This window comes from Eupeodes corollae, chromosome 1, assembly GCF_945859685.1.
Source record: "Eupeodes corollae chromosome 1, idEupCoro1.1, whole genome shotgun sequence".
Lineage (NCBI taxonomy): Eukaryota > Metazoa > Arthropoda > Insecta > Diptera > Syrphidae > Eupeodes > Eupeodes corollae.
Window position 1 is genome coordinate 158,760,439 of NC_079147.1, and position 25,183 is coordinate 158,785,621.

General features: G+C 35.9%; 3 protein-coding genes across 3 annotated transcripts in view; 1 reads left to right on the forward strand and 2 right to left on the reverse strand.

The window, feature by feature from the left end:
• Window positions 1–564: 564 nt before the first annotated feature.
• On the reverse strand, window positions 565–17,528 carry LOC129953679 (anti-sigma-I factor RsgI5). The gene is made up of 4 exons (XM_056067009.1): window positions 16,725–17,528; window positions 10,209–10,463; window positions 9,503–10,139; window positions 565–1,756 (listed from the first exon to the last, which is right to left on the reverse strand). The coding sequence occupies exons 1-4, from the start codon at window positions 16,854–16,856 to the stop codon at window positions 1,686–1,688; spliced, it is 1,095 nt and encodes a 364-aa protein (XP_055922984.1). The 5' UTR covers window positions 16,857–17,528; the 3' UTR covers window positions 565–1,685.
• Window positions 10,820–25,183, reverse strand: part of LOC129953686 (nucleolar protein 16) — a 77,376-nt gene continuing 63,012 nt past the window's right edge. Inside the window, exon 4 of the mRNA XM_056067017.1 lies at window positions 10,820–10,829. The gene's annotated coding sequence lies outside the window, so the exon portion shown is untranslated. The remainder of the gene's footprint in view (window positions 10,830–25,183) is intronic.
• On the forward strand, window positions 22,314–24,983 carry LOC129953676 (U3 small nucleolar RNA-associated protein 14 homolog A). Its single transcript, XM_056067006.1, has 2 exons — window positions 22,314–22,418; window positions 22,514–24,983. Exon 2 carries the CDS (start codon window positions 22,608–22,610, stop codon window positions 24,963–24,965), a length of 2,358 nt encoding a protein of 785 aa, XP_055922981.1. The 5' UTR covers window positions 22,314–22,418; window positions 22,514–22,607; the 3' UTR covers window positions 24,966–24,983.

Consider the following 25,183-nt stretch of genomic DNA (forward strand, 5'->3'; position numbering starts at 1 on the left):
TCTGGTTATTAAAGAATTATTTTTCAGTTTCATTTTTAATTTTATTTATGTATTCATATAAATAGTATATATATTTTTATATACAACAAAAAAAATGATTTCATTACAATGAAAAAAAATATGGCGCTGCTTTAATGTTTTCTCCATTACATGTGGTGATGCAAAAATATAATTATATATATTTATATAATATACTATTTATTATAATATATGGTTTTATATTTTTTTAATTTGCTTTATTTTTTAACAATAATAAAGAAGTTGTACTAAATTTTGTGATGTTTAATTTCTTCGTTTTTCTGTTTTTGCACAGCTAACAACTTTTTAATTTAAGTTTAATATACATTAGAATTTAATTTAGTATCAAATATTGATTGTACCTAAATTGGTGTTGTTCTTATATTTTATGAACTTTATACTTACGATTTTGAACGAATAAAAATAATAAATTGCACCCTCGATAAGAATTTGTGATTGATACAATATATTTTGATTCATTTGATGCGATTTTTGTTTCTATTGAGAATAACAGTAACACAGAAAAGAATTTGAGAAAAAAAAATATTCTTCTTTTTTGTATTTTTGTTTTATTTATTGATTTTATTTCATCATTCTTTTAACAAGTTTTTATTTGATTACAATATATGAATTTGATTTAAATTTTGAAAGTTGTTCTATGAAATATATTTGTGCTTTCTTTTTGTGTCGTCTTTCAATTCAATAATTAAAAGAATCCACTATATTAACTGTAATTGTTTTTATTAAATCTATTGTTTAATGAAAATGGGCGGGGTTAGAGGATTTTCTTTAAGTAACAATTTTTGTATTTTTGATTTCTTTTTGTTTCTCTAAATAAATCATTGTTTTTGTTTATGTTTAAGGAAAAGTGTAACTGTTCTAAAAAAAAAGCATTTGCGGAAGAAAAATAAATTGAATATTTTTGTTGATAATTATTCCCGAAACGAAGTAACGTGTGTTGATTTATTGATTTAATTTCTTCTAACAGTATGTTGCATCAACCAAGTCACAATTAAGCTTGTTAATAACTTTTTTAAAGCCAAAAATAGCATCGGATTTTATTATAACTTTTTTTTATTTATTCATCGTTCTCACAGGAGAGATATGTTTTTCCGTATTGTTTACAACTTATGAACTACAATAGTAGCTTTTTCTAAGAATTTAAAACAAAAATGTTATTGGTAAGATTGTTGCTTTGTTTGTTTGTTTGTTTTGTATTTTATATTGGTTTTGTTTTTTTATTTTTAGTTACAATATTAGTTTTTAGCTTTAAACAAAAAAAAGAAAATGCAGGTTTTATGTGATTAATCCAGATTCTAATTGCAAACATTAAGTTTATATTGAATGACAGAGAAAAAGAAAATCGAAGGTGGTGGTGTTGCGGTCTGATTTTTTGTTTGTTTATATTTTACAAGTTATTTCATTACTAAACTTAATTACCAATCAAAAAGAACTATTTTAAAAACATTTCATACCTTTTTGATTTTTGTTCACCAGATATTGCTTATTTTTAATTATGCTTATTTGTATTAAAAATTTTGTCTCTTTATTTTTGAAAATAATATAATTGTTATCTTATATTATGTACGCATTTATATAAAAAAGAAGTCACTGCATGTATATTTAAAAAAAAAATACATAAACGAAAAATTAGTTATAAAATGATTTTAATTACAATATTGCGGCGTCGCTCCATCATTGTTGGCTGTTATTGGCGGTGATGCAAGTTTTGGTTCACCTGAGAATGGAAAATAGAAGTGTGAAGTGAAAATATATTATCCATTGACTGACAGTGAAAAATAACTTAAGTATTTTATTAAAATATGGTAAAACCCTTAGATTTGGATCAATTCTGGTATCACAAGTAATTCATGATTTTATAAATTTTGGAAATGAACTTTTTTCACTGCACAAAGAATTTCACCTTTTCTTTTGATCTTTGTCGTCATTTAAGCTTATTGGACACCAGTTAACTTGGAGATATATAGATTACCATTGCACATCATGGGATCTGTTTTTATAAACCAGACATTCATGCACGTAAGAACAGACTCAATCTCGTCATGTCTTTTTGAATATATGATAGGTTAGGAAATAATCTTTTAAGAGAGTCATCCATGTGATGGGTTCAAAAAATATTTTTTTTTTCATAAATTGCTAGTTTAATATGTCTAAAATACGGTAGTAAAAGGATTGTTCATACGACATCGGGCTGTTAAAAAGATAAAACAAATAAAGGAAACGGTGGAAAAAGACCATGGGCGAATCGTTTTGCTAGCGAGTTTGCCATTTTTTAATTATTGCTTTCGCTTTCGCCTTCTTTGTTTTGAATTCGACCAATTAACCTTCAGGTGACTTTAAAATGTCATGTTTGTTTGCGAGTTGAAATGCGACAGCTTTTTTTTGGCGGATTCACAGGCGAAAAAGTGTTCATTATTATTCAATGTTCGATTTCGTGTTTTCTTTCTTCATTTTAATTATAAAAAAATGTGAGTTAGCTTTATTTTAATTTTCTTAGAATTTATCCACAATCCACAATAAAATATAAAATTTTGAATAAATCACGGAAAATTTCACAAATTCAATCAAAACAAAACAAAATTTGTGGAAAGCTGTCAAACCAAAAGTGTCAAACCACTGGAATATAGGAAGAAAAAGTCAAACCAAAAGTGTCAAATCACTGGAATATAGGAATAACTATTTTTGCTTCGCCGCGAATTGGTTAATAAGGAAATACGTCGCGAGTCGAATTTGGAAAGGTCGAATTGAAAACGATCCGCCGCGATCTCATAATGAGGCCCCAGGTAAACTTACTGATTAAGTTATTCAGAAAATCTTTAATGAAGGTTTTGAAGGTAATTTTAAAGTACTGTCGGTTATGGGATGCTCTATAGGCCGCGAAGCCCATACTTATGTTAAGAAAAGTGAAGAAAATCGAATCTCACGTTCTGAGCGGCGTGTAAATGATGCCGTTAAACAAGCCAGAATTGATTCAAGAGCTGAACAATCTGCTTTGAAAGAGATTCAAAAAGAAGAGGAGGGAATACTCTATGGACCAGGCATCGTTTATGGATTTAGGACTCACAAAAGAAAAAATCCTGAGAACTTCGTTAAGACATCACAACATAGATGTCTTGCCATCCTACAATATGATTACGGTTGCGAAAAAAGAAGCAGTTCCCGAAAACTGCGAAGTCACGGAAATGTTAGCTAGAGTGAAACTTCAATATATGATGGATCATACAGCAATGCGGCTTATAGAAAGCAAAACGGAGGATCAAATAATGGCACTTCCAAGAAGTCTAACGTTACAGAGTAAATGGGGCTGCGATGGATTATCTGGACAAAGTGCCTACAAGCAAAAAATAAATACAACAGATGGTGAAAAAGACGCACACATATTCATGGCATCAGTTGTCCCACTTCGACTCAATAGTACAAATGGGGAACATTGAAGGAACCCTCGCCCATCATCAGTTAATTTCCGTCGGCCCATTATGTTTCAGTATGTTAAAGAGACTAGTGACATCATAAATACCACAGTCAATAATATTAAAAGTCAAATAGCAGATATTCAACCCACAATATATAAACTTAATGAAAAAAACAACTATAACTGTGAATCAGAGTATTAAACGAATTAACGGAAACAAAGTCTACAAAAGAACTTCAATATAGATGAATCAATTGAGGACGAACATAATTACGAATATGGAGTCTCTCCACTGCTAGAATCAGATGCATAGAATTTATTTTGAAGCTTGCGTATACTCTTCGACAAGAAGGAGAAGGTACTGATGAATCGGTTGGGACCAAGGAGGCGGAAAAAAGAAGAAAACAAGAGATGTAAATGCGTTTTCGCGATGAGCTTCGCCTTGACGTGGATAAACCAAAGCAGAATTTGAAAATCGCTTGAATAACTGGAGTCAATGGAGAGGTTATAATGAGGCTCAAAGTAATATTGATACTAAAGCCTAGTACATACTTGTGAACCATCTCGTGAACCCATACAAATTTCAGTTTTTGGTTCACCCGTGAACTTGCTCGTGAAGCTGAGTGGAGAACAAAGTGGAGAGTTTTCGTTCACGGGCAATTCACGTGCAAAATGTACGGGAACTGTTGGTGAAGCTTTGACATTTGGACTTATATCTTCATTAGAGTGTTTTTGAAACGTCAAATGTTCACAACGTGTACTCACAAGTGTGTACCAGTGAGCAATGTCAAAAGTTCACTTTCTCCACTGGCGAACGTTCACTTCACGAGGAAGTATGTACTAGGCTTAAAAGCTTTTAAAACAAAAGTATCCTGGAAAACTACTCACACCTACTCTACACAAAATATTGGTTCATAGTCAAAATATCATTGAATATCAAACACTTCAACTTGGAGAACTATCAGAAGAAGCCCACGAATTCAAAAATAAAGACTACAAGAAATATCGATATCAGAATACATCTAAAGTTTCAAGGATTCGGCAGAATGAGGACCTATTTAACATGCTTGCAAAGATCTGAAAGAACGATACTCTCCATAAATGATGAGTTTATTACACATTTCCCCTGACTTAGATGAAGTTTTCAAGAAATTTAGTGTTTATATATTAATTTGTTTGGTTTTTATTTCTTTTTACACTGTTTTACTTTTGATACATCACAAAAATACGTTATGCATTCTTGAATACTGGAAAATAAAAAAAATCCTTAAAATTAAAAAAAAAAATACATTTTCCCACTTATTCATTCGAATTGGTCATTTTTCTTTTTTCTATATTGTTTCAATTCACTTAGATTACTTAAAAAATTGATTGCATATTAAAATACCGCTATGTTTATCACCTTTGTTAAAACTTCTTATTTTAACACAAATTTCTGAAACACCCTGTAAACATTTTTTTTTTTTGAAAGTTACAATTTGTATAGCCTTGGAAATGTCCTTCAAGATAAAAAAAAATTAAAGCAATATCTTTATTCGTTTAGGAGACCTAAATATCAAGCAGAGGGAACACACCAATTTTGTTTGTTAAAGGTGCTTTAAAAAAGGAGATCAAAGAAGGTCATCGACATTACTGTAATCAGGGGTAAAATCGCGTAAAGCGATAGTTGATTGTTTATCATCAAACATAAGGTGATTATCAAATTGACTATCACTTTTCTACTATGATTTGTTGGTGATAAAGAAGATAGGTACGAGATTCTCTTTTAGTCGGGCCAAAATACTGTAGTTGAAATAAGCGCTGCAGTTATTAAGAAAATGCAGTCGGTTCTATGCTCTTACTTACTTAAGGCGGCGCTACAAGTCCGGGGCGGACGTGGGCCTCAACCAACATGCGTCTCCAGCCAGCTCGGAGGTCTTCACCCACCTGCGTCACAATGCTAAAAACCCTCCACTGAAATCACGCTTTGATCTTCCAATTATGTCAATATCATCTGCGTATCCGAGTTAATTGGATGGACCTTTGGAAGATTGTGCCTCTAGTGTTGACGGTTGAGTTTTGCAGAATTCTTTCCAGATGAAGTCGCATGACAGCGCATCGCCTTGTCTTGTCTAAAACCTTTTTTGACATCAAATTCATCGATATGATCTTTTCCGACCTTGATAGAGCAGCGTGCATTCTCCATCGTCATTTTGCACAAACGGATAAGTTTGACAGGGATGCCAAAACTAGACATTGCTCTGTAGAGCTGTAGAGTTTTTTCCAAGATCTGCCGTATTGTGAATATTTGATCGATAGTGGACTTTCCTGGTCTGAAACCACACTGATAAGGACCTATCAGGTTGTTGACGAACGGCTTCAAACGTTCGCATAATACGGCAGAGAAGATCTTATATTTAATGTTAAGGAAACTGATGCCTCTTTATCGGGCACACTATGCTGAGATTCCACTCATCGGGCATGCTTTCTTCCGACCATATTTTGTAGATGAATTGGTGCATGCTCCCTACCAAGTCATCGCCTGCTTCTTTGAATAGTTCGGCAGCGATGCCGTCAGCTCCAGCAGCTTTGTTTGACTTCAGTTTAGATATAGCTATCTTCAGTTTGTCAAGGTCGGGTAGGCGGAATTGTTGATATGCGTCGTCGTTCGGTCCGTCATCGCCGTTATACAATTTGGAGAAGTGGTCTTTTCATATTCTCAACTGCGGTTCCACTACGATGTTCCCCTGATCGTCTTTACAGTCTCTGGTTCGTGGCTTGTACCCTTGGGAGGTTTTTTAACCTTTTGGTAAAATATACGAACCTCATTCCTGTTGTGACATCCCTCTATCTCCTCGATCGCGCGCTTCTCATGCTCTCTTTTTTTCTATGTAATAAGCCGGTGTTCCTCTCTCCTCTTCTAAGCAGCTCTGTCCTCCTGTGCAGCGCCGTTTTGTATGCCTATTGTTTGGCTGCGTGCGCTTGCTGGCATTCGTCGTCAAACCATGGGTTTTATGCCCACTTTGCATTAAATTTCAGCCGTTGGATTAAAGAAAAGAATATTTTTTTTTGAAAAATATAACAAACACTTTTATAAGTTTATAACTATTATAAATTGTGGTTTTAGGTATACTTACATTTTTGCAACACAATAAACCCAACAGCTGATCGAAATGACATCTATTCCTGTTGCAATTTGTACCAAGTTTCCTAAACTTGTGCAAATGCTGCGAGCTAATAGTACATTTTTAGCGATCACTTTACACAGAACAAAGAAAAGTTGATGATTAAAATTGACTATCAAAACAGTGACAATCAACTGTCACCTTACTCGATTCCACCCCAGATATTCAAGCTCCTCTGTTATCGACAAAGAAGACTGTTGGAAGAACGCTCATTCTTCCACCACATGCTTATTGAATTCTTAATTTCGAGTACTAATAACCTAAGCAAACTTTTAAGCAACATCTGATGTACTAAATAGGGAAATAGAAAGTACTATACTTGACCAGAACACAACTTACAGAAATTTTTAGAAAAGCTTTAACCTCTTACTGCATGAAAGTTTTTTCTTCATGAAAAAATATATGTGATAGAAAAGTAACAAAAAAAATGTTCAACAAATGAAACCAACTATTTATTCAAAAAAATATGTAGTATGGAATATCGTGTAACAGTTTCTTTTCTCATTCAACCAAAGATTTAATTTGCACCTTACACCGCTGTCTTGTGGTCAAAATATTAAGGTGATTTAATCGAACGTCCTGCGATGGCATTATGGCAACAGGTCCTTTCAATTTCTTCAATTGTAGATTATTCTCCATGACATAAGAGCGGCCACCGCGCACTTGAAATCTTTTAGTGAAGCCACGCCTCAGAACTATCAAACGTTCGTCTGTACAATAAACACGCATTCACGGCTGTCTTGTCAATCATATGGAAGAATATTCTGTGGTAAAATTTTGTTGATCTAATTTTTATTCTATAGTATCCAAGAAGAGCAAAAGATCAATTCCACCCATATGCCGATTATATGTCATGACTGCCTTTGAACATGATACAGTTTAGTAGCTCTTTTCTTTTTTGTTGAAGCGTTGGACTTCAGAAGACGGTTTGCTGCCGACATGTGTCGAAGCAAGGTTCGCAATTCAGTTGTCAAACCATGCTACCACAGAAATATCCAGGTTATCAATTGTCGCCAGTTTTTACATAGTTCCACCTCTTCCTTTTTTTCAATTCCTTTTCGGAAGGAACTTTAAAACCCGGAATCCGATTTGCTTTTATGGGTCCTAGCTGTAAAATCGCTTTCTTTGCCTGACTAGTCAATAGAGGTAAGGACGTGTACCAGATGTCAATGAATAATTTGTAGTTGAATCCGTCGGGAACAGTTCTCGGCAGTCGAACAACAAGTAGTATCCATGGCATGATGGTTAGTGCGTTGGACTGTCATGCCAGAGGTCTTGGGTTCGATCCCTGCCTATGCCATCTAAGTCTTTTCACGGGTACTCCGTTACTCTCCAAGAGTAACTCTTGTCATGAAAAAGTGCTTTCTCAAATTAGCCGTTCGGATTCGGCATATAAGCTGTAGGTCCGCTCCATTCCTCACAACATTACTCGCACACAGGAATGGTTGAGAGTTGTAAGTCACTAGGCCCTAGTTCTCAACGGACTGTTACGTCACCCAATTTGTTTTTTTAGTCGAACAACAACGTCACTGGATGAACTAATTTTTGGCAAATCGTTGTACAACTTTACATGTCCTCGGGCTCAAGTATAAAGTTCAAAGTCGTAGCTGAAATTTTGATATCCCCATTTGTGTCGTTTGTTTGGGTTGTATTGCCGCATAGATGATCTGCTTTCGGTTGGTCTAATTTATTCATCTACTGCCATATCTTCCCTATGAACAGTAAAGAGTCTCTACCTTGTTTGATCGATCCAAGAACGATTTTTTCGGGTCGTTTATCACAGGAGTATCTGTTTGAGTCTGTAAACAGGTACTTGAAGAATTGTATTGGCGTATCGTATCACCTGTGAATGCGGTTTCGTTATCACCTTTTTCCAAAAATCCATCCCGCCTCTGGGCGTTCAAAGATGGCGTTTATCAATAAAATTTAGAGCGTTTATGTTACTAATTTCACACTGTATGCACAAAACAACAGAATTTGTTGAAAACTAGAAATTATCGACAAAAATACGGTATGGCTCATATATGAGCCACGATGCAGTAAAGGTCCTCCTTCAAATACCATTTTGGTGTACAATTGATCTCAACAAAAAACAGAAAAGGAAGACAAATTTTGAATTTTGTCAAGCGATCTAGATTAGACAGCAATTGGAACTCTCTAAGTCAAAACAAAGACATTTTAAGGCGACGAAATAGAAAGCACTAACAATAGTCGAGAAAATCCAAGTGGAAGAACCCATACGAATTGGGTCACTTCAAATACTCAGGAAAGAATCCCTTCGCGCAAGATTCCCGATCTAATTTACTAACACGGTAACAAGTCCTTCCTAAGTATCCTCAAATGGGACTATGTTCTTATAACCGTTAGGTCAATGTGGATTTTATTACAAAAACTCGTATATTAGATTAAAGTATGGAAGTCGCTTACGCCAATTACGTAGTCTAAAGAGAAATGCCTAACCGCTCTTAGCGAACAGCTGCACCATCACCTAGCTAAGATCTGCGCCTAGATTGTGGCCTAATGATTAAACCCCTTGAAACAGATCTTTGCACAATGGAGGAAGAACCCAGACTATGTAATACTTAGCGTACATGGATTCCCACTCAAATTAAAGTGGGTCGAGAGGTACAAAAATGATCCGATGTCATTCTACTCATGCAACAGAATATTAACTGAGGACCGAATCCAAAAATCATACTGTGGATCGTTTGGGCAGTGCTCACCTATCGTAACTTGGTATAGTGGAATAGAGAAAAACCTTAAAACAGATACAACAAATGGCGTTCATTGTATTTTAATCTTTTGTATTTGTAATCGTATGTTTGTGAATATTAATTAAAAATTCTTTTATGTAACTCATGAGTTTTTAACTATAAAATAAACTTACACAAATCATTGCTTTCAGCTTTATGTTCATTTCCCGCTACTGACACTTGTGTAGCTGGAGTTGGTGTTGGTGTTGCAGTTGGAGTTGCTGTTAGGGTTGGTGCTGGTGTTGATAGAGACACTTCAGCCGGAAGCGCGTTTGAATTAACCTTCTCTATGTCGTTTGCTTTCGCATTGTTTTCATGTGCAGTTTCAACATTTTCATTACCTAAAGGAGCGTTCTGTTCGGCATCTGTTGTTGTAGTTGTTGTTGTTGACGGTGGACCAACTACATCCTCAGAAACTTTTGAAGAACTCTCAAGGATTTCCTCTGTAACAACCTTTTCAGCAGATTTCTCTAAATCCTCGTCATTTGGTTTTATAGATGATTCGCTTTCATTTTGGGCATTTTCATCAATTTTATCTGATTCTATTGCTGTTTCTTTGCTAACGCCATCAACTTCCATTGCTTCAGGTTTATCAAGTTCATTCGCTGGGGATGGTTTTTCTTCCGCAACTTCTGATGGATTTTCAGTTGTCTCTGGCTTATCATCGTCCTCGATTTTGTCCTGTGTTTTTGCAATGGCATCCACCACAGCAGGACTTTCACTTTCATCGTGATTGGATTCTGGCTCTGATGCAACTTTTTCAGGGCTTGTCTAAAATATATATTATATAAAAACTTGATAAACATATAACAAAACTTAAACATTTAGATTGTATCTTACTTTTAAATTATCTTCGATTGCAGTTTCTAGTTTCCTGCCTCGACCACGTTTTGGTGTTCCTGTTGTGGCTCGTGATCTTTTTGTTGGTGGTGGAGTATGAACTACATTTGATCTTGATGGTGTACCTCTTGTACTAGAACGTGTCTTACGCCCTCCCTCAATATCCAAACTACCGCCAAGTGTTTTAACAAGCTCTTCACTTTCACGTTGAGCACGTTCAACAGCTGACAACCGTTTAGATGGAGTTCGTTTTACCTTTAGAATAACAATACAAAAATTAATTAATTTATTTATTTGTTAATTTTTAATAGGATCTCATATTATGTTTTTGGAAATCTATGAACGGCCTGATCGTTCTTTAATAATATTGTTCTTTAAATTTAAGCATTAAAGGCTTTCCCATAGGCTTTCTTCAATTCTTTGTTTGTCAATTTTGACTAAGCGGTAACAATTTTGTCATTGATTTTAAATAATAAATTAGATGGCGCAACAGTCCGTTGAGAAATAGGGCCTAGTGACTTACAACTCATAACCATTCCTGTGTGCAAGTACTGTAGTCAGGGTTGGAGGGGGCCTACAGTTTTAATCCGAATCCGAACGGCTTATTTATGAAAGCACTTATGACAAGAATTACTCTTGAAGGATTTGTCAATTCCTCGCAAGAGGCAGTACCCGAGATAAAACTTTAGATGGCACAACCAGGGATTGAACCCAAGACCTCTTGCATAACAGTTCTACGCACTTACCATCATGCCACGGGTATTATAGCACCGTACAAAGTTATAGCAAGAAATTTAACTTTATTGTAAAAGTAAAGGTTTATCAATATGTTTTAAAAATTAATCGGAAGCCTCGGATAGCTCAAAACAAATTCCATCCAAGACGCAATTTTTGAGAACTTTTTGCCAAAAGTGTGGCCTATGTGAGGAAACGCCACAGGACCACGATGCGAGATCTAAGGTTTCCTTCAATAAGAATGTTTCGTTGAGTTACGCAAATCAAACCATAGTTTTGCATAATGTGTTTAGGAGTTAGTCTATTTAATATGAAATGCAAACAGCTGTCAAAAATACCAGCTCCGAAAAAAGTATTGCCAGAATAAAGAACACATACCTTTAAAAAAAACACCCGTGGGAAAACTCAATTCGGTTATCCTTTTAATGGCCGTCTTCCAAATAGTTCTTCACAATCAAAGCCAAAACCTATAGATATAGATTTAAGTCATAAGGGACTTAAAATTACAAGTAAGGCAAGTTTATAACATCTGATTGGCCAGCTGCCAAAAATTTGCCTTCCAATTAGAGCAACTATATTTGACCGGAAAGTTTGTCAAGAAAAATCTTAACAACTATCAAGTCAAATCTACTTGTGTCAAAATGACAGCTAATCATAAATTTTCATTCGACAATTCTATTTGATGTTTTATGTCAAAATGGAAGAGGAATAAGTAATATGTCTGTAAAATACAAAATACAAGTCGAGATGTAATTCAAGCATTCCTGAGGAGTGTTTTGTAGACAATTATATTTTTGGTAGTTTTTGCCCTATCAACTAAGAGTAGAAGTTAGCATAGTAAAGCTCAGAGTTTGAAGTTTATGACACTTGGTAAAGCTAACTAGTTTCCTTTTCAAAATTAATGTTCAAAGAATGCATTTTTGCAAAGGAAGTCCCTTATGTTTTATGAGCCTTCCCATATTTATGTCAACGTAATTGTGCAAATATTTAGGCAGCATGGGTGAGGGAGGTCCGTAAAGCTGGAAATACCACAATCGCATTTCGAAATTCTAATGATGCAGAAAATTAGGGCTCTTTTGTTCCAAGTTTAGTGATCTAGTTAGGTTAGGTTAAAGTGGCTGCGGATTCAGAATCCACACACTAAGGCCAACAGAAAAGGCCCAATGTAATACCACATGAATCTAGTCGAACCATTTTGAGCTTTTTATAAAGCGAAGAAGATATTTGATATCCTTTTTAGCTAGTTCACTGGGATTGTCAAAAGAGTAGTCTCCAAGATGAAGTTTTCTTCTTAGTGAAAGAGCAGGGCAAGTGCAGAGGAGGTTTCTTCTTCTTCTTCGTCCATACAGCTCCTGCAGAAGTCATTTGAGGCTACACCAAGTCGTATTGCGTGTCTGCCTATAAGACAGTGTCCCGTAAGGACACTTATCAGGGAGCTTATATGAAGTCTGCTTTGAGATAACAAGTCTTTAGAGTGCTTTAGGTCCAGTGAAGGCCATATGAGTTTTGTGGCTGCCCTTGTTGGTAAATTATGCCACCTAGAATTTGCTATCGCAAAAGCTGTTTCTTTTAGCAAAACTTTATATGAAGCTATCGGTATCCCTATCTTCTCCCTTTCAGGTGAAATAGGTATGACGGTTCCATTTTTAGCGAGTTCATCGGCTCTATAATTTCCCTTGATGTCTCTGTGGCCCGGCACCCAAAAATTTGAATGGTAAGTTGCTGCGCCATCTTCATAAGAGCCGATCGACAATCGAGGGCCGTTTGAGTTTTGGTTAAGACACCGTCAAGAGATTTGCGGATATCAGAAGTTGATATCTCGTTTTCTCTTAGCCAGGAGAGAACCTCTTTGATCGCTAAAATTTCCGCTTGGAAGACGTTACAATGATTAGGGAGGCGGAATGAGATGCTTAGATTAAGCAACCAACTTCCTAATTTGTCTTGGATCCATCTGTATAAAAATGAATACTTTTGTTATCCAGGAGGTTTTTGGCTTCCCTCTGGATGGAATGGATACCTGGAAGTTTTTTCCAAATAGGGGTTTAGGAATAGTGTAGTCTATGTACTTTGGTATAGAACCAAAGAGGGTCAAAATGGTGGAGTGCCCTACATTGTTGTTGGTCCATTGAGATGAGGCGTTGAGTCTTTTAGCTGTACTCGCTGCCACTTATTTGCTGAAAATGTCGAGGGGTGTCAGATGGAGGAGAGTGTCTAACGCTGCTGAGGGTGTGGTTCTCAATGCCCCGCTTAAGCAGTGTGTCGTAGTGTGTGACATAAGTATTGGTTGGATGACCGATGTGTATAGCCAATAGGGTTGAAAACCCCATTTGCTTCATTTGGCTTTCTTGCAAAGGAAAAGAGCCACTGTAGCTTTTTTAACTCTTTCCTGAATGTTAGGTTTCCAACTTAATTTGTTGTCCAATATCAGACCAAGATATTTGGCTTCATTGGTAAAAATCAGTGGTACACCTTTTATTGAAGGAGGTACAATTACTGGGATCTTGTATTTCCGTGTAAAAAGGACGAAGTCTGTTTTTTTGAGGATTAATACTAAGTCCACAGTGATCAGCCCATCTAGTGAGCAAATTGAGTGCGTTTTGGAGGAGGTATCTCAGTGAATTAGCATCAAGTCTCGACTTGGTTTCAAAAATCCTTTCCCCTTAAACTTGTCCCAGCTTGACGTCAAGCTGGAAACACCACACATTTAAATTCATAATTTCAAAAAACTGTTGAGGGAATTTAGGGCTGTTTTTGGGCTCATAAGCTAAAGAAACTCCAAATTAGTATCTCCAACCCCCCAACCCCTAAATTGAGTCACAGAGTTGAAATTTTTGGAGACTTTCTAAACTAAACAACATTTTAAAAAAATAATGGGGTCATTAAGTGCTATTTTTGGGCTCCTTAGTTCGCCGAACTCCAAATTGTTTTTTCAGGCCCATATCCCCAAAATTAAATAGTAAAGCTAAAACTTTTGGAGACTTTCTCAACCACACAATTTTAAAAATCTAATGATGAGGTGATTTAGGGCTCTTTTTGTGCCAATTTAGTGCTCTAATCCCGACATGGTTAAAAAATCCTTTCCCCTCAAACTGTGTTCCCAGCTAGACGTCAAAACTGATGAGCGAATTTAGGGTTCTTTTTGGGCTCCTAAGTTAGTGAAACCCAATTTGGTATCATAAGTCCTTATCCCCTTAATAACGTCGTAAAGTTGAAATTTTGGATACTCTCTTATTTAAGGTTCATTTTATACTAGTTAAGTGCTTTTATTCCGGTTTGGTTCAAAAATCCCTTCCCCCTCAAACTTCTCAGCTTGATATCAAGCTGGAAACACCACACCATAAGGTTTTTAATTTCAAAAAACTGATGATGAGGGAATTTAGGGCTGTTTTTGGGCTCCTTATTTGAAGAAACTCCAAATTAGTATCTCCAACCCGCCACCCCATAAATTGAGTCACAAAGTTGAAATGTTTGGAGACTTTCTAAACCAAACGAAATTTTTAAAAACCAATGATGGGGTCATAAAGTATTATTTTTGGGCTCCTTAGTTCGTTAACTCCAAATTGTTTTTTAAGCCCGAATATCCTTAAACTTAAGTCGTAAAGCGAAAACTTTTGGAGACTTTCTCAACCAAACACAATTTTAAAAATCTAATGATGAGAAGTTTTAGGGCTCTTTTTGTGCTAATTTAGTGCTCTTATCCCGACTTGGTTCAAGAATCCTATCTCCCTCAAACTTGTGGTGTTCCCAGCTTGACCTCAACCTGTTAATACCACACCTTTAGGTTCATATTTTCAAAAAACTGATGATAAAGGAATTTAGGGCTACTAAGTTAGCGAAACTCTAAATTAGTATATCCGCCCCTTACCCCATAAATTGAGTCTCAAAGTTGAAATTTTTGGAGACCAAACACAATTTTTAAAACCTATTGATGGCGTAATTTAGGGCTCATTTTATGCTAGTTAAGTGCTCTTATTCCGGCTTGGTTCAAAAATCCCTTCCCCCTAAAATTTAATTTCAAAAGTTCAAACCTTTTTTTATTGACGAAATTTTAACAAATTTTATATTCGTTTTTTTACTTTTTACATTGTATTGTTATTTGTTTAAAAAAATAAAAACAAACTTCTGGTAGAGGACATAATGCCAAGCGCCCTGCAGGAGGTAAAACAGCTTGAGGGCTTCGAAGAGCAACAACACGAAAAACGATATCATTTCCTACAAGAAAGCTAATTTATCAACCAGCTTAACAAGTAACAGAAAAAAAAGGAACAAAATAAAATTGTATGTAAGCGACAGAAATTGCAGACGCCAAAACAAAACATAATATGCAGAGTCTCCATTGCATGTTGCGGGCAGTCTGTAAATTAGGTGGAGAACCAAATATGAATAAACTGTACCTACCTTAAAAAAGGAATTTATCTAAAAAGTCTAAAATCTTTTCAACCGTTATTCTCCCAAAAAAGAATTAAGCATTTTATTAATTTGCCTACAAACATACGTTCATATGTATGCACCTACAAGCGAGTCAGAAGTCTCCATTGATACCGTATCTATATAAAAACAAACTTTTAAACGTTTTATTTTTTAACTGTCATCTCCATGACGTCAAATATAAATCTATCTCTATCTCATTGTTATAATCAAACATACCTATTATTACAAAAACCTACACAAACAAATAACACAAATTCTAACCTAAAAATTAAACAAAAAAAAAAAACAATTGAAAAAGTCTGACTAACACGTTATTTAAAAGTTGGGTGAGTGAGATAGCAAACCATTTCAACATTCAAAAAATGAGAAAAAACCGATACCTACTCGGCTTCCGATTCCACGTAAATTATGGAATCAATTTGTAATCACCGAAAAAAATTATGCTAAGTACATAATTATGTGATTTCTTTCTTAATTTAACATAAGAAAGGTGTTATATCAAGAGCAGGGTACCTTATAGACTTAATAACACACCCCCTTTAGCTCTCTCAGATGACGACTCCCGTCATCCCAACGAACACGACACGATCACCCATGATAAGAAACCTTGGCGCGGTAGGCAGCGACGCAGCGGCTAAGACTGCAAGAATCATTCGAACTCTAGCCCAACGTCATTTTTCTGATTCTACGAACATTCGTAGATCGTAGCAATAGCAATAGCAGCTAGCAGCAAGCACTCGAAAGTAAACACGACAAACAGAAACAGAAACAACAGCCGACAAGAAACGAGTGTTATTTCTCAAAATCGAATCGAAATATGGCTTGTGCTTGTTTGTGGTGCCTTGTGTGCTGCTTTTGCTTTGGTTTGCCTTCGCCTTTGCCTATGCCCCTTCTCTTGATTGCTCCCGCTCACGCTCACGCTCCCGCCATCGTCACCGTCACCATCACCCGGCATCAATGCACGATAGGTTACAAGCGGCAAACGAGGAAACGACATTTTCATGCATATTCTGCGCGACTACATCGATTCCACCTCTGCCGCTCGCTCTTCTGCCTGCCACCACTCACTATCATATTTTTTTTATATATTTATGGCGCTTCCATTGCATAAACCCTCGCAGCAACACACGCAACGTTTTTATTTTTTTAATATTTTCATTCAATTGCTTCGCTTTATCTTTTTTCTTCCCATTGGAACATAGATGACGGTAAAAAAAAACCGACAAAAATAAAACGGCGCAATGGTGAAAATTAAAAGTAAAAAAATGCATTTTCGGTCCAAACCAAAGTTTCAATAATACCGATACGAGATGCGAATAAAATTTAACTATTTTTATTTAAAATGCTTACGGGTGTAACTGGTTTATTTTCAACTTCAGCTTCTGGTACCGCCGCAGCCTCGGCTTGTGCTTGTGACTCCTCAAGGTTTACGTCTTCTTGTTGTGGTTTATTATCACAATTGCTGCTTCCAGTGTCCGACATTTTCACACAACTTTGTTTGGATATTTCGTTTCGAGTGCAGATTGTTATTCAATTAGATATGAAATTGCGCGCTGCAAATACAAGTACCTGCAAATTTGTGTTCTTTTTCGAAATTTCAATTACAAAAATCAAAATCACTTGACAAACTCTCGTTTTAGAGACGAAGTACGAATACGAATCGTTTCTGTTTTATTATTTCTATCTTTTTTTCGCGCTCACACACTGTCGCTGGCAAACACCAAAGATTTTTATAGATTTCACTATTTGCTTTTGATTCTGGTGTCGCTGAGGCTGAATCTGAATAGATTTCTGATTTGCAACGATGATGAGATACTTTTTCGAACAATTTGTTAGCTATTGCTTGTAGTGAAACTGAAGTTGGTCTTGCTTCTTGCTATAAAAACTCGCATGCACGTTTTGGTATGCTGCCGTGGTGTTTCTCTAATTCAACGTTTAACGGCGACGACGGGTTTTTCTTCACTTTTTCTTTTGTTGCTTTCCTTTGAATATGGAAAATTTTCAAATGGCGGGCATTTTTTCTATTTGCCTTTTTATTTTTATTGTGTGTGTTTTGGATGGTTGGTAGCAGTGCAGCACGCAACAGCGTTGAAGGCTTGAGAGCAGAGATGGCGCAGTAAAAAAAGCAAATAGAAGGCTTGTTTGATTTTAAAACATAGAGCATAACATTTGCCCTTTCACATGAGGAAATTTTATTTAAAAAGATAATTTTAAGTTCAAACTATATACAGTTTTTTGAATCAAATTGAAAAGAACACCAGTTTTCGCAAACATTTTAAAGAGTATTGTGATAGAAAAACAAAAATCTTTACTTGCTAATTAAATAGAAAAGTTCAAAGGAGAGGTAGAGCGACTTATATCAATCACTTTTTTTTTCTTTAAGAAATTAAGTTTCTCAAAGTCATTATTTTCATCTAACAAAAAATCTGTCAAATAGCAATCTATTCCTATACGAGCTATTGTGACTTTTGAGTAACTAAAATTTAAACGAAATGCAACCACTTTTCACAAATCATTTCCAATTAAAAATTAAATTAAATGTTTATCTTTGATGAATAATTTGTTGGTGCTCACTTTTATTTATACAGCTTGCACTGCAATCTGCTTGTAAACCGTATTTTAGAACAAAATCTCATTTGCCTAGTTAATTTTGGCTACTTAACTAAAAATACAGCAACTTTATGCCAAATATTCTTCCACTACGCAATTTTCTATGAGTGGCAACCCCAACTTTTTAAGCTTCAATCGCCGGGAATGAAGGAAAATATCCAATAAGTCGATAAGAGACGAGTTCCGTTTGTCTTTTTTCCTATACAGAATGGTTGAATTTTTGTTTCATTTTCTTTGAAAATAAATATCAAGTTCATTTCCAACACTCTTGTTTGTTTTTTGCAGAAGGAAGTGAAATTTCAGACACATTAAAAATTCATCGATGAAAGTCGGTGAACATCGGGTTCTATGTTTAAGAAAGCGTTGGTTGAATAAAGAAGGACACGCATAGCGAGAAGTAGAAGAAGAAACGGGAGAAAAAACAAATAATGTTCTAATCAGCGATAAAGTAATAACCCGGCATACCTTTAAAGAAGAAAATACATGTTGATTTAACTTTTGTAAAGTAATGTCGATGTCACAAGCGTTGCTGTTGTAAGATTTGTTTATATACATGTTGCGTTTGGTTGTTGATATTGAGATTTACAAAAGGTAAGTCGATGGGAATAGACTTATATGGTGCCATCGCCAAAGCTTATTGAAGCAAAAAAAACAACAAATGACGTTTGAAAATAAATTAAATTTTTTCCACCTAACCTAAAAGGAGCAAGCATATCTAAAGAGGTGGAATCAATTTAGAGGGAGGTTTTGTATGAGTATTTATATAGACTAGCACTCCATTTTAAATAGTGTCAATTAGTTTGCCTCTTTCTTCTTACTGGTTTAAAAAAAAAGCTAATAAAAGATTCAAAACTGATTCAAGGTAAGTGGTTTCTTGCTAATGCAAGACGCTATGGAGAAGCCAAACACCAGGTGGAACACCATCCCATGTGACAGGCCATAAAAAACCTCTGACCAACACTAGATTTTAAACGGTCAAGGTGCTTGCTATCTCTTAGTAGATAGCATACAAGCTTGACAATAGGTGTCATAATCGGACACTGTCTAATAGGAAAACACGCCACGAGACTAGGCGTATTCTCAAATGACGTTTGCAGAAGCTGTAAAAAGGAGGAAACAATTCCTGACCTTCTTTGCACATGCCCTGCTTTATCTTAAAAACGCAAGAATTACCTAGGAGAATTCTTCCTTAACGATCTAAACGATCTTAATCATATCAGCATAATCAGCCTTTCACGTTTCGTAAGGGACTCAAACTGGTTCCATGGAGCTTAGGAGGAAGCCTCAAGATTCATGTGGTATCACAATGGGCCATATAATAAAATATTTGTTTTCATGATATTCGTTTTTATTATAAGGTTTGAACGTTGAAATTGTAATCGAAACACTGCATCACTTAAATTACCACCATGCGAATTTTTCAAGCATATTCAAATATTTGACACATATTTGAAGATATGAGGTCCAATAACACCGCCAATTACTTGCATAGTTGGACGATTATGTAAACCATAATCTCCTCTTAAAGCACGATACGTGGCTGTGGAAAAATCACAATTTTTGTATTCGGTTTTAACAATTTGTAAGATAGTTAAAAAAGTTAATTTAACAACTTAGTTTGACAGAATGTTGAACTCCAGCCAACTACTTTGGAAATCCAAAATGGATAATAAAGCTGCTACCTGGCTTAAACCTCACTAAACCATTGAACTTAAAGAGCTTTGTCAATATTTAATTTGTACTTTTAAGCCTTTGCTCCTAGGGTTTTCTCAGTGAAACCAAAAAAGTTCACATTTATTCGGTATGTTCCTAATAATTTATAAAGTTTAACTGGCACCTCGCGGGAACAAGGAGCTTACTCACTTATTTTGGTAACTAACGGTCCGTTTCACAACTTAAATTACTTTCCATCATTCATGCACATTTTCATTAATTATTATTAATTATTAATGTGGCGCAAACTTCGCTTTGCATAAAAGACGGTACATAGCTTATCAAATTCATCATGTAGGGTATCGAAAAGAATATCCATTTTTATTTAAAAAAAAAAGCAAATTAAGAACATCGTCGCATTGAAGATAGCACTGTTTACTCTTCATCACTTCATCCACCCAGTAAGTTTTACTTGACCCAATATCTTCTTGTTAGACTGCCAAGTAATTGTGAAATAATTGTGTGAATTTTATCTTCTGATAAGGTTCTAAGTTAATTAAGGCTTTTCACACCAAGTCCAAAACCCGGTTTTCGAGAAATTATCGGTTTTCGCCGAAAACCTAAATCGAAAACTCAAGTTTTCCCATACATTTTTGGTAAGCCATAAGTTTCTGTAAACCACAAGATTTATATAAAACCTCTCGAAAACTAGTAGCAATTCAAAGTTGAACTAAACAAACAAACTTTTCGAAACATTCAGCGCTCAAATTAATGTAAACAAAACAGCTGATGGCTGAAAAAAAACAAAAAAATGAAACTTTGGGGGAGGCGCTTGGCAACAGAAAAAAATTGCGGGAAAATTTGAATAAAAGCCCCGGTGGCTATTTTTGGCACTGGTGGTTCTTTATGATCCTCCAGAGTTTCAAACGCTTTTTGTTAACCGGGGAACCGGAACTCACTATAGCTACTGGCGTGCCAAGCCCAAGGACGAGGAAGACTTGCTCATAGTTCGTAATGACGTTTCCAAGTCTTTTAACTCGTCGTCGCCACAAATATGTTCGAAACTTTCGCTTACTACCTGAGAATTGAGAAAGGCAATAAGTTCATTTGTGGATTAGAATAAGTATGAAAGAAAATCTCTGGTGGAGGCTAAGTCGCAGCGGGCTCGGAAAACTTGAGCCAAAACATTCCACAATGTGGGAATCGTTTTTCAGCGAATAAAACCACAACAGTCGGCTATCGCAAGTTGACGAACAGCATGTCAACATCAAGAAGATCTTCAGTGCATTGGACAAACCAGGCAAATCCTTAAAGCCTAGTACTTGTGAACCATCTAGTGAACCCATACAAATTTCAGTTTTTGTTCACCCGTGAACTTGCTCGTGAAGCTGAGTGGAGAGTTTTCGTTCACGGGCAATTCACGTGCAAAATGTACGGGAACTGTTGGTGAAGCTTTGACATTTGGTTTCTGCATTTTAAAGTTTGTGGCTGCTTGCGCGTTGTTCTAAAAAAAAAGTTAAAATGGTGTCATATGAAATAGAATACCTACTTGAAGATTCAACTGATGAAGTTGACGATGTTCACAACGTGTACTCACAAGTGTGTACCAGTGAGCAATGTCAAAAGTTCACTTTCTCTACTGGCGAACGTTCACTTCACGAGGAAGTATGTACTAGGCTTAAAGGAAAAAGCCAAAGAGATAGTCACGGAGAAATTGCAGCCCATCATTACAGCTTTAGTGATCGCTCTGAATAAGTGTGATTTTGGTACGAATCTGGAACTAGGAATTGACCTTTCTGCTCCGGCCTTAACGACCTACACAAAATCGTTCAGAATCATCTCAACCCCATAGGCTCAATATTTTGGATTGAATTCGTTGTGAAAGAAGATGAAAATATTTTAAATACAATTAATTTTGATTGTAACAGTTTTGTTTGTTTTTGATTCTATGATATATTTTCTACACAATTAGCTTCTCTTTAGTGAATTATTTGGAACGGTTGAAGTGAATTAAGTGTAAAGCTGCATCCAAGCGAGCTTGTAGTTCTTGTTGGTTCATGTTGCGAGCCCATTCCAGCCGTACCCAGAACTTCAGTTTAAACTCTTTTTATAGACGAGCTAGTGTTACGTTAAAATAAATTTGAATTAGTTAGAATTGATTTTATTTTCACAAATAATTTGAGAAGAACAACTATTTACTCACAAAGTTTTTCATCAATACAAAATTTGACAGCCAGTGTTAAACAAAGTTAAATGTCAAATGAAAACATCTTAATGTTCGGTGAGAACGATTTTCGGGTTTTCGAAAGCATTTTGCCGCAAACCCGGTTTTGGGTTTGGTGTTAAAAGGCTATTACTTAACTGTGCCTTTGAACATTCCCTAAGTTCGATCAACCGAGTTCATGTCTTCAATTTTAAATATATTAATCAACGGTTATATTATGCAACCTTTAAATCTATGTTTATATTTACTAAAATTGTGGATTAAAAATTATGGAAGCACGAACATAATATTTAACCACGATCGTTGAAAGCAGAGATCTGGTTGAAAGACCCTACATTTTAAAATCTTAAACAAGCCATTATACTACAAAAATTGTTAATCAAACATACCGAAAAGATTTTTCGATCGGTGAAACGAACATGCTTGTTGTTTAAATGTCAAAATTCAGGATATTTCCTTTCTGTCACTGCAAAGTCAAAATCAAATCGTGGTCCGTCGCTCGAGTTTCTAGCAAAAATATATTTTTGTTTTGTTTATCCAAAATAAAATAAATTAAGGTATTTATGATAAACTTCTTGAGCTAAAACAAATTTTACATATTTTAATGATATTGTATTTATTTGCTTTTTTTACATGTTTATAAAAATGACAGCTTTTTCTGAAACACATGTGAAACCAAAAGGCAAACCAGCCACTACACCACATCTTCAAAATTGCATACGTTTTTGCTTATTAATTAATTTAAAATGTCTGAATCTGAGAACAACTACTCCTCGGATGACGAACCAGTCTCCAAGAACCACAATAAACTTTTGCAAGCTGTGAGCAATCTCAGCAAAGTGCAACACATTAAAAAAGTAGCCCGCAAAGAACCATCCGCAAATCAAAATGAATTTGATTTAATTAAGCCCCGTATAGAGCTTCCCAAGCAAATACATCCATCCAAAAGCCCTGTTAGTGTTGTGGATCTTGTGAAAACCTTGAAAGGGACAAGCAAACATGTAAATGTTGGCAAAGAATTGTCAAATGTTGCCAAAACAGGTAGGGTTTTGCCTAAGCCGCTGGAAAAGCCTCAAGCCGACCGGTTGATGCGTTCTATTAACTACGATAAGACCAAAAAGGAATTACAACGTTGGGACGCTGTCGTGGCGCAGTTCCAATCCGCTGAAACCCAAACATTTCCTCTAGATTCTGAGACAGTGTATATAAATACCGCCAAGCTGAAAAGACCTCCACAGTTGTGTTTAAAATCGGAGTTGCAAATTGCTGTGGAAGAAGCAGAAGCCAAACTACGTGCCCTGAAAGGCGAGAAGATAGAAAAAATTACAGATAACGATTTGCTTAAAGAGAAAATGCAGGCGACGAAAAACGAAATCAAAAAACGTCGCCAGGAATTGCTCTACTTGAAAATGCAACAATCTCAAAAGTCCGCCAAATTAAGGTTACAAAATAAAATAAAATCCAAGACCTATCACAGACTTCAGAAGCAACACAAACTCAAGGAACAGCTCAAAGACTTCGAAACACTGCAAAAGTTAAATCCTGAAGCTGCTCTTGAAAAACTCCAAAGCTTGGAGAAGAACCGCATTTTGGAACGTGCCAATTTAAGGCACAAAAATACCGGAACTTGGGCTAAGAATAACCTGGTCAAGGCAAAGTACAACCGAGATGTACAGAAGGACTTGTCCGAACAGTTGGCTCTGAGTCGACAGTTAACGGAGAAGAAAGATGTCTCGGAGGATGAGGACGACGATGAGAAAGTAGACACTAATGCCATGGACTTTGATTTTGAAGATAAAATGAATCCTTGGATGCAGGCAAATGGCAAGAAGAACGATGCCAAGCCGGAGGATGCTGTTGAGATGGGATACAGAAAGTACTGGATGGAACGTAAGAATAACGAGGAAAAGTTAAGAAATCATCAGGCCTTATTAGCCGAAGATTCAGGTCTTGGTGGCGAAATTGAGGAATCTGAAAAGGAAATAAAACAAGAAATAAATAAAAGTTCATCTGCAAAGCATAAGAAAGCAACTAAAACTATCAAAAAGAAGAAAAACACAAAGGCTAAGAAGCTTTCATCCAATACCATTATAGAGAACGGTTGGCTAGTTGAAGACGTCAATAATGTAGATTCTGAGGCTGATATTCACAGCATCGACAAACTGTTCGATAAAGCCGAAGATAGTGTTTTGCAAAAACTTACAAACAAACAAAGAAAGCTTCAAAAGCAACTGGAAAAACAAAGCAACAAAAAAAGCCACAAGAAAGAGCGACCAACTAAAGCGAAGGATGAGCTGAAGAACTTGGAAGATTTGAAATTTAAAAACCAAAAAAATCGAGTAGAAATTGATGAGCAACTCCTAGAGACGGCAAATGGCGAAGCAATTGCACTTCCAACTAAACAACTATCACCAAGCGAAGTTCCTTCTGCGGCAAAGGTAAGTCAAAGTGTCGATGCAATTAAGCATGACAATTACGCCGATGTGAAGCCAAAGGAACTGAAGACATCTTTGGCTCAATTCACCAATTGTGATGAAGATGTTGACTTTGACGATGAAGACGAAGGGGTTGCCATTGACCGTCAAGCGACCATAAACGATGCCTTCGAAGACGATGATATAATGGCTGATTTTGGAAGAGATAAGAATGCAGAGAAAAAGGCTTTGGCTGACCAAGTAACTCTGACAATGCCCGGTTGGGGCTCTTGGGCTGGAACTGGAATTTCAGAGAGAGCAGAACAAAATAAAAAGAAATTGGTGTTGGACTTTGCAAAACAGACCCAACTGAACGTCGATAATTCCACTCAATGCCGAGTTCGAATCAATGAGAATGTCAATAACAAAAAGTTGAGAGAACATCTTGTTTCGGATGTTCCATTCCCCTTTAAAACGGTCAAAGACTATGAAGCCAGTATAAGGGCTCCCATTGGAAGGAATTTCGTACCGGAGACAGCATTTCGGGAGTTGACCAAGCCATCTGTAATTACTAGGAGGGGTCACATTATTCGACCAATGGATGAATCTGAATTGGTTAAGCCGCCGAAGCGACCCAGATCAGTGGTCGAGAAGAGAATTTTGTATGATGCTCATGTGGCGAAGCAATAAATGTTGTTTTTTTTTATTTAAAAAGTTTTTTTGTTGTTATTTAAATAGAAAAACATTTGTAATCTAAAATGTAAGTAAGGCTTAAGATAAAAACAATATAGACAGAAGCACGTGACTTATTCGAGGGGGTTTCTAAAGGGCGAAATAGCTTTTTCTTTTTTTATTTATATAGAATTTTGAACGAAACTTCGAAAGAGCTTTAATTCCAAATCCTCCAG

Excerpts from the sequence above, each read along its gene's own strand:
- LOC129953679 (XM_056067009.1), bottom strand. The coding sequence starts at position 16,856 with ATGTCGGACACTGGAAGCAGCAATTGTGATAATAAACCACAACAAGAA. Across the intron at positions 10,464-16,724 it reads AAAATAAACCAGTTACACCC|GTAAAACGAACTCCATCTAA; the intron begins GTAAGCATTTTA and ends GTTATTCTAAAG. Across the intron at positions 10,140-10,208 it reads CAATCGAAGATAATTTAAAA|ACAAGCCCTGAAAAAGTTGC; the intron begins GTAAGATACAAT and ends TATATATTTTAG.
- LOC129953676 (XM_056067006.1), top strand. The coding sequence starts at position 22,608 with ATGTCTGAATCTGAGAACAACTACTCCTCGGATGACGAACCAGTCTCC.